The sequence below is a fragment of the Labrus mixtus genome, chromosome 8 (assembly GCF_963584025.1).
Source record: "Labrus mixtus chromosome 8, fLabMix1.1, whole genome shotgun sequence".
NCBI classification, from domain to species: domain Eukaryota; kingdom Metazoa; phylum Chordata; class Actinopteri; order Labriformes; family Labridae; genus Labrus; species Labrus mixtus.
This window is the reverse complement of record NC_083619.1, coordinates 12,016,987-12,027,184: the sequence shown is the minus strand read 5'-3', so window position 1 is coordinate 12,027,184 and position 10,198 is coordinate 12,016,987. Positions and strand designations below refer to the sequence as shown.

The 10,198-nt window shown below is 41.6% G+C and overlaps 1 protein-coding gene across 1 annotated transcript in view; it reads right to left on the bottom strand.

The window, feature by feature from the left end:
* Positions 1-4,508, bottom strand: part of LOC132978523 (nuclear receptor subfamily 2 group F member 6-like) — an 8,732-nt gene extending 4,224 nt beyond the window's left edge. Inside the window, exons 1-3 of the mRNA XM_061043726.1 lie at positions 3,838-4,508; positions 2,679-3,461; positions 1,297-1,401 (exon numbers count right to left, since the gene is read on the bottom strand). Coding sequence (XP_060899709.1) covers positions 1,297-1,401; positions 2,679-2,947 — 374 coding nt within the window. The 5' untranslated portion in view covers positions 2,948-3,461; positions 3,838-4,508. The remainder of the gene's footprint in view (positions 1-1,296; positions 1,402-2,678; positions 3,462-3,837) is intronic.
* Positions 4,509-10,198: the final 5,690 nt, after the last annotated feature.

Here is a 10,198-nt window from a genome sequence, read left to right as displayed (position 1 = left end):
GAGAAGAAGAAAAGTTAAAACTGAGTTCACCCAGCTGTGGGTGTCAGATTATCAACAGACAGAGTTGACCCGATTAGGAAGCTATTCTTCAAGATTAAGGCGGAATAATCAAGCTCGCACCGACTCGTCAAGAAGAGCTTGAAAGTGAGGAAGAATATTCTCGTGTCCGTAAGGCAACATGAAGGTTATCTCTGAAAATAAAACAAAAACCTGAGACAAGAATTTAAACTGCATTCGTATTTTAAACCTCTCCTCTATCATATCTGGTAACAGAATTACAACTTCCTGTATGAAGGAATCCTTCAAAAAATCCTGCCATCAAAAACACCGAAGAGTAAGAAGATCATTTATTGTGGAGAAAACACCTCAACCACAACAGACAGGTTTAATGCTAAGTGTAGCAGCAGGGCAGACTACTGAATAGAGGTTAGTTGCTGTGGGGATATGAACTCATGTGGTCTGCATCTGTCCCGTTCAAAATGCCCTTGAACCCGTTCCAGCCAGAGGAATGTTGTTCTGTAGCTGACCCTGGCCTCTGACTTGTCTGTGCGGCAGGTGAAGTAGGGGAAATTTCTCTACAGGGAGCCATAATGTGTCTCATTAGCATGCCTTACAATCTGTGAGTTTGAAGAAAAAACTACTTGGACACACGTCTTGTAGCTTCTAAGATTAAACATTTTGGTATGATAAATAACCTTAGAGTTTCTGTTTGCTCTGCATTTACTCTTACTTCTCAGTTACTCTGTCTGTGTGTTGCTATTGGCATGACATTGAATGATGCTTCACTGTGGCTCCAGCACTTAAGGAGAAATCCCAGTATTGGATTCTGCCTGATCGAGCCAACATGTCGAGGGGCTTCTGCAGCATCAACCAGGGGCTTAAGGCTCTGACTGGGACACAGGTGTCTTAGCACTGGATCCCACTCAGTCATTCTAACACAGGCACTAGATTAAGCCACTTAGTACATGGCACTGAGCTGACATGCATGGTTAGCTTTGCCATGATAGGGCCCAGACCGCCATGTGCAGCATTTTCTCTGCACTGAGGAGCTCAAGGAGCAGAAGAGGCGACATAATGACAAACGCAAATTTGACTATGATTGATTTTATTCTTTTCTTTGAGTAGCTGATAAAGGAATGAAAAGACTCTCTGGAGCTCCTCACTGAATGAAATATCAATAATTGTCATTTTCTATATGAATCCAATTGCATTCTTTCCATTTCCAATATTGCAAATGTACAATCACAGCATGCTCCAGCTTTCCCAGTGGATCAAAGTGGATATATGCATCAGTGCAGACAGATACCTTCTTTGCGCATGCCAACACGGAAACACTTCTTTAGTCGACAGTACTGGCACTGGTTCCTGTGGTGCTGGTCGATCTGACACTCTCTGTTTGACCTGAGGACAGGAATAAAAGAATGAAAATGGGACTTTAGGTGATTTATTATTTATGAATTATAACCAGCTTTCTTTACATTTTAACAACTTTTCCAAAAAAGTATGATATTGCAATGAACAAATACAGTGTGATTTATTGCAGGTGCTCTATTTCAGGTAGTTTTTTTTTTTACACTGATTGTCCAAGCTAAAAGGCTAATTTGTTTTACATTTGAGTTATTTATCCTTTGTTTTACAGCAATGTTGCATCAAAATACAAGATCTCTTAATTTAGAAAGTGTTAGTCTATGCAAGAGCAGTTTCACATGAAAAACATTTACACCACATGTATCACACAAAAGTGTTGATGTTAAACATGACCTGCGTGTGAAAGTAGAGCTGCTCAGTGGTGCAAAGCTGTAATCTTTTGTTCATCAACATTTTTATGTGCATTTTCACTGATTATATAAGTATCTCCAGCATGACAATGACATGAACTTTTACAGTGCTCCAGTCTGCAATCAATATCTAATTAATAAGGAGTTTTCTTCATCACATTTATCTGTGAATTGAAAACATTTAGGATTTGGACTTTGGTCAGACCAAACATTCGACTTAAAGTTGAACCCTTTGCCTCTCAGAAATCAGAATTTTCAGTTAAAATTTGCCATTTAACTTATGACAAGTCACGTCTTGTTTCTCTTCAATAAAGATGCAGGTATTAGTTCCAGACTGCAAAAAAATCCTATATATCAATGAAATACAAACACAACATAATAACAAAGGGAGGCTGGGAAGAACAATTGTTTTCATCATTGATTAATCTGCCACTGTCTTCTGGATGTATTGGTTTGACAGTCAAATGTAAAAGAGAATCAATATATTAAAAGTGGGAGAACATTTTTGATTATCATGACATTTAGAACGCTGCTCGTCATTTCAGTAACTCGAAATAGTTGCTGGTTCATATTTGTTGATGACCTAATATACACAGTTTTTTCAGTCCTACAATACTGACACCACAATACCAGTATTTATTACTGATGTGAGATTTATTTATTTATTTTTACAGGGACATGTTGCTTTGTGTGACTGTCAATAGCTTAACAAAGATTAATTTTACTTAAGTTGATATTTACTCTTTTTTTAAAATTTATTTTACAACTATTTGTTAACTAATACAGATACGAACTTGTATAAATTGTGTATTGGTAATAAATATATCAACACACCCTGATACATTTTCAGTTGACAGTAGCTCACTCAAACCCAAAATTTACCCATAATACCCCTCTCACCTGCACGTGTAGCTGAGGTTTCGTCTGACGCTCCTCTTGAAGAAGCTCTTGCAGCCCTCGCAGGTGAACACGCCGTAGTGTTTCCCGCTGGACTTGTCCCCGCAGACCACGCAGTCCACCACGCAGGCCTTGTCGTCGTCTCCGGCCTCCATGTCGCTCCCTCCCGCCTGAGGGGAACCGTCCTCCTCCTCGCCCCGAAGGTAGCTCTTGTCCCCCAACCCGTTCGTGCCCCCATTGGGATCTCCCCAGCCCCCACTCACCATGGCCATCGCTTGGTAACCGAACCACCGAGGAAGAAAATGGGACAGGCAGCCAAGATTTCTGGTTGCTGTCAAGGTAACACAAACATCAAAAGTCCAGCTTGTTTGTTTCCCCTTTACCTCCAGAGAATCAATATTTTCTGCTTGTTTGTACTCTCATTAACTCATGAAGAGTATTTAATGGTTGAACAGCAAAAACAAAACAAAAAAACGTCCTCCGGTTTAACAAGCAGATATTAATGACAGTAAAATAGGCTTTAGCATTGAGGATGAGGGTGTCAACAAAAAAAACAAAAAACATTTATGTCTCCTCCTACTCCACTATGACCTGGAAACAGTCTCAGTGTGACAACTTTAAGTTGTGCATTCCCGGTGGTTTCTGTACCACCGTTTTCTTCGTATTTTATCCGAATCGTGCGTTGTTTTTTCCTTTTTTTTTTTTTCCGGAAGTCCCTGAGAAATGGTTGAAGCCAATCCTGCTCGAGCTGCCCAGTCTATCGCTGTCACGCTTCAGCCGAGGCACCTTTTCACAGGAAACAATGAGTCAATCGTATGCTGCACACTCTCCTACACATTAGCTTTGTTAGCAGATAACATGCAGTAAAAAAAATCCGTCTGCTAACACACTCTGTCCCCTTCTCACCCCTTCTCTCTCTCTCTCTCTTTCACACACACACACACACACAGACACACACAGCACTCCCTGCTCGGTCTCTGTAGCAACGATAATGGCTGAAAAAGGACCTCAGTGTAGCTCTCCGTAGCACATGCCTGGAGAGGCTTTGACCACCCCTCTTAAAGCACCCCTTACACTGATTAATCTCTCACACCAGCTATTCCTGCTACTCTCTGGCTAAATATTCAGCTCTAAATACAACTAGGAATGATGTCAAGCTTACCTCTTGTGTCTGTGGCTGCCCCTCACTGGGAGATAAATAAATCCTTTTCTCGCTCTAGATCTTGCGAGGCTGCAGACACAGCTCCAGCTCCAGTATCATGCTGTAATCCTCTCAGCAGCGGCGGCAGCAGCATTTTGCCCCACAATGAAGAAATTCCATATCGAGGGAAACATGTCGATGTCCGCAAAACGACAACATCACTCTCGTGTGGCCATGGGGGAAGAGGCGATGTGGACTGCCTGCACTCCCATGGGGGGAAAAAAAAAAAACACAATGCACGGGAGTAATCTCTCTTCTTCTGTGTTTAAAACAAACACAAGAATAGCTTGAAAAAGCCGCTGTCTCGTCCTCTCAGCCCACCATAGTTCCTGTGGAGGTTTCCCTCATGCAGGCTTCTCCCTCCAGCCTTTTGTCGGTGCTTGTCCACCAAGAACTAATGACTTGCGGCCTAGCCCTGTGTGCTGCTTTCTCCTTGGTGTGTGTGTGTGTGTTTTTGAGAGGTGGGGGTGGAAGGGATGTGTGCTCCTCTTCCCCCTCTTTTTGCTCAGTCCAGAAATCAAATTAGAGAAAGAAGAAAGACTGGATTTCTCTGCGTTTGCTTGCCTTTTCCCTCCTTGTCTGTTTTCCTCCAACCTATTTGTGTGTTTGAGAGAGAGAGAGAGAGAGAGATCAAGCAAAGCCAGAGAGAGAGAGAGAGAGGGAGGGAGTGTGTGTGTGCGGAGGGGGAGGGGGCAGGCTATGTATGTGTGTGTGTGTGTGTGTGTGTTGGCTCCCAGGGATTTGACACTGCTATTCAAGCCCTGCGGTTACCATGGAGCTGGCCGCCTTATATGGCCATTGGAGTCAAAGAGCAAAGAGAGTGGGCTGTGAGGGGCATCATGCACGCACACGCACAAACACACACACACACACACACACACACATACAGAAAGGACGTGGAGGATCGCTCTTCTCAGATGCAAAGAGCATGACCCCGAAGCCTCAAGAAGCACCCTGACAAAACCAGATTACCCAGGAGCCCGGTAGCAAATACAACCGAGCTGATCTCCTGCTAACCCTTTGTCTTTTAGGAAGCAATCAAATGCTGCATCTTAATGTTTCTAAACCATTTAAAAAGCCACGAGATGTGCCAGTGAGGCTGTCTGTGTGCCTCAAAGGGAGGGCATTCCTCTCCTGTGTGAATAGCGCACTTTGATCCTGCATACGTGTGAGCAGTCCGCTTGAGGTCGGCTTATTGCTCTGGAAGTAGAGGTTAGCATTTTGTGGTCATCGCTCATTTGCTGAAGGCCCCTCTGTCTGAGCGCTTTTGTGGTGCACACTGTGATTTGTGTTCATGTTACCCCAAGAGGTCAAACTGACTTTCACACCCACGCTGTGCTAAAAAGCCCAGGGTCAAATGCAGATAAAGGGAGTAGGGAGGAGGAGAGGTGACCCTGGATAAGAACTTTTAAGAGATAAGTGATGAATCTGCTTGTAACCGTGCAGCTCTTTTGGGGGGTGAGGGGGCCTGCGGGTCGCAGATATGTTGAGATGAAAGTGTGAGCTCCCCGAGAGATTCACTAGATGCAACCTGTTGTCTTATCTGGAGCGCTTAAAGGCATTCTTTCTCCCCTGACCGACACTTTTATTGCACCCCTAAATCTAAACCCAGCTTTACCCCCTGGAGGACAGAATTTATGTGTGTGTGACAGAGAAGCTTTGTCTTAGCTATTGTGCAGCTAATGAGTCAGCAGAGGACTGTGTGTGTGTTAATTTGAATGAAAGTCCCCTTAATTAGGCCACTGTGCCTGCTTATTGTCACTTTTTGTGTTGGGAAAGATTAGGCTTGTCAAAAAAAAAAAAAAAGGGTTGTCAAAGAAGAGGTGATAACCACAGCGCTGATAATCAATAGATTACCCAAGAAACACTACAATTCAGTTAATTAGTTCTTTTTTATAGCCCGACTGATTAATCGGCCAGCCAATATTATCGGCTGATATTAGCATATCAAGTGATTATTGGTATCTGCTAATTTTATTGCAGATATGAGCCAATATTTGTAGACTTATCAACCAGTCAAAATGCATTTCATTTGAGTATCATTGCATTACACTAGCAGTTCTCTCTGTGGCTGTTACCAGAAAAGTGTGCTATATGGATTACAACGAGCATCATCACTCTTCAGCGTGTCAACCGGTGATGCACGTTCATGCATAAGTGCATTTTAGGGATTAACGCAACATCAGATCGAAGATAGATCTAAGAAAAGATATCAGCCAAAAATCCTGTATCAGTCAGGCCCTAGTTAAATGTTTTTGTTGTAACTGGGGGTGTTATTTGATTCCCACTTTTTTTGAGTCTATTTTCAGTAAGATTTGATAAAGTAATCACATACTGACACGGTGCAGTGAATGTGCCTTAAGAAATGCCTTCACATCCACATTTATTTCCATCATGCCTGCACAACATGTCTGCTATAAAGAAAAACTAGGCTTGACAAATGTGGTCTTAAGTTTGTTTGATTGCTCCTGTGGTTTAAATCCCCACTGGATCTTAGGCCTTACAATACCCAATGGACGTTTAAAGACATCATTATGTTGCAGTTTAATAAATCAACTTTCTGTCATCACCCTAAGTAACATACTTGGCTCTCTATATAAAATATCACTTTCTAAAGGTGTCTAACATGACCATTGATTCCTTCTACTTTGCAAAGAGAACAACTAGCCATGATCAAGGTACAGTTAAGATAACATACAGTTTAAGAAGAAATTGAATATACTCAATTGCAATACTCTTTTGCAAAGTATGAAAAACTACAGATTCAAAACGACACTGTACATATCTATCATTTCCACTGCAGTGTATGCGTCTGTTTGAGAGATACCACAGGGGGCAGGAGAGACGTGACCTTTGAACCGCCACTCAGGAATGTGTTTTCTCCCAGAGAGGAATCCAGAAAATGCAAGACTGCAAAGATGTCTGCCAACCCGCCAACCCCACACATACACTTCTGTGTGTAACTCAGAGAGACAGCTGACACTGAGACACAGAAGTCTGAAAGCCACTAACACTTCAGAAAATCTGTTTAAACTTCATTTGAAAGTCAGGTTTCTCACATCTCAAATATCAATCTGCTCATAAGAGTCCCCATGTTTTTTTAATGTCTGAGTTGCAGTACAGCTCCTGTCCCAATCTATAGAACTATGTACAGTATGTTGTTGGAAATTAATGAATAAACAACATATTAACTCTCACAGTAGTTGTGTTTCCTCAAACTGATACTTTCTCTAATACATAATGAGCAAAGCAAACGGCTCTCTGTGTGGCTTTCGCCATAAACATGAATAGCTTACTGATCAGGCCATCCGTAATATTATGTTATTTTAAGTAGTATTCCCAAATGTTTTGAGGTAAGCTACATGTGTGAACACAAACACCCGTCATCCCAACCTTCCCCTTATTATATTTTCACAGTAAGTCCAGGTTAACGGATGTGGAAGACACCAGATAATATTCAGGAAAACTGACTGTGAGCACGTTGGCAGGGATGTAGAAGTTTATATACTGTGACCAGCACATTACTGGTGCAGTCTTGTGCACGTAAAGAAGCTGCTTCATACTCTTCTGCTTTTTCAATTCAAACTTTGATAACTTCCAGTCACACATAGAATAGATATAACACCAACAACTGCCACCATCATCACCCTAACCCAGACATTTTGACACATCCTTTTTACGACTAAAGTTTCTAACAATAGAAATAAAGAAAAGCACTCTGAGAAACATATATCTAACTGGCTAGAAAAACCCTGGATCATAATACATTTGTTATTCTTTTATCTCATACTGTAATTAAAACAACCCCCCCCCCCCCCCCCCCCAAACCTGAGCCGGTGTGGGTTAATGTAATTTTAATGACCGCTCTAAATCCTCACTGCACTGCTACCTTCTATTACTGCAGCCATTTTAAGCCTCAAGCCCCTACTGTATCTGGTTTCCAGTCTCTCTCTCTCTCTCTCTCTCTCTCTCTCTCGCTCTCTCTCTCTCTCTCTCTCTCTCTCTCTCTCTCACACTTGTTGAGTCCTAATGCACCAGGATTGGATGGAAATGAAAAATAAAAACTATAATTCTACAATACAGCAGGTACACACTTCTGCATGCGACACCACATTTGTCTAGGGAAATAATTAGTTAGCTTTAAACTCCTGCCTTCATGAAGCTGATGATTCTCTTTTCTTTACAATATCGCTTAAGAGAATTTGTTCGAAAGTAATCTTGAAATGATCGTCATCTACTTAATGTTGGATCAGAAAATCCAAGAAAAAATGTATTTTAGAAAATCGATTTAAATTGTCCACATTTGTATCGATTTTTCATCGCATTGGGGGTTATAATGGCATCTCTACAAAAACATAAAGCAAATAATAAAGTACAATTTGGAGTATCTTTTTCTCGATAGAGACCACAATTGATCCTCTCAGTAAGTGCTCGAATTGATGTAATGCAACCTTGTTCAGTTTGAAAAAGAACTTCTGCTGTTTATGTGCAGGCCCACATACATTCCCACCTGGTTGTTTCAGATATCTGAACTCTATGTGTACAAAGATTCACTGATCTGAAGGGTCACAGATTTAAACGTTAAGATCTGAGTAGATTGTTCAGCAAGTTATGATTTCTTTGATAGTTAAACCTAAGTCTACGCCCAACTTCAGTTACACAACGTCAAAAATGTAGTTTCTACAGTAGACAGTCATTTTTCTCTTGGACAAGTAAGAATCACAAAGACATTATAAATAGTATATAATAACATAAATGACGCGTTTGCCTTTCCTCTTTATCAGTTCCATAAAGTAATCAATATTTCCAATCCAATATTTTAACAAACTGTCCCTGAATCAGATCGTGGCCTATGCCTCTCTGCCTGTTGAAAGGATGTTTTTCTTTGTTACTCGTGCCAAGTGTTTGCTCATTGGTGGATTGATGTTGTGTCTCAGTAATTTCTATTACAAAGAAAACACACTCGACCTTCATAAAGTTTGATAAATTTTTTTGAGATATGGCACTTTTCAAATGGAAACTGTTTGATGGCTACCTGCTCGAAAATTGAATCAACCGCCCTGTTGTCAGATTCAAAATGATCCTCAGTTTTATTTGGCTTTAAGTTGGGTGGGTCATTAAATCCATGCTTTGACATTTCTAAGCAGGCCCAAACCCAAGATGCTCAGCTATTGATTTAGTTAACATTTCAACCATTTTAGTTAACCATTAAGGTCTGTTACAGAGGCTCATCCATTAACAAATACGACCCTCCATCCCCCTGTGTGTCAGAGTGTCTAAAGTTAGGCTGGCCTCTCCCTGAGGCATCCCCAGCAACCACTGTAATTTAATCTCAGGGTGTTAGCGTGTGCTCTCAACCACATCAGCATATGGAAAGCAGGTCTTTACTTAAGGTAATCATGAGGCGTCTGTGCAGCCTTCTTGCGGGGTCTGCGTTTTTCATCACGCTCTGCTGGCTGTTAAATGTTTAGACTTGCAGTGACAGCTTCACCCTGAGACCACGGCGACCTCTGACCTCATGAGGAATGGACAAGCCTGGAAACAAAAACAGAGGCTTTTGTTCGGGCCAAAGGAAAAACATCTGCTGGGTTGAAAGACACAGAGAGAAGAGGGGGATTAACTCTTGGGTATTCATCATCCGCTCTTTTCAGTCACCTCTGATGAGAGGTGGCTGATGGGAACATGCAGAAAGCCACTGTACGCCATGTCATTACGAGCCGAATCCCCTCCTTAGTTCACCCGTTAATGCCCCAGCTGCCTCTTGGCTCAGCAAGAAAAATTGATTTAAAAAAAAAAAAAAAAGAAGCCGATAAATAGAAAATGAGGGACAATTCCTTTGATATGAATGCTGCAGTCTCTCTTATCTCATCACCACAGGAGCCACCGGTCACAGCTACTCTCTCGTTTTGTAAATTAAATTTGAGCCTGAATAAATGATCTGAGAGGATTGCACATCACTGTGCCTCTTGAGAGAAATGCATTTGAACAATTCTGGCTTTGATACCATCCTGTATTGTCATGATAAATAAGTGTCTGATTTTTTTTTTTTAACCCGACTGAAGCAGTACAGTGTAATTTAAATTCATCTGATGGGATGTTGCCCAGGAGCGATGATGACAAAGGAAACACATTTCTACTCTTTCACTACCCAACATAAAACTGTGCACATGCTGTTATTTAGCACCACATTGTTTATTTGTCTCTGTTAAGTCTGGTGCTCATCTCAGGTATTTACTACTTCCCCTCTATTCCCTCTCGGCCTCCCAAATAACAGAGGCCTCTTTCTTCAGGCAGGACATCTGATATGGCACACGGCTGTGAT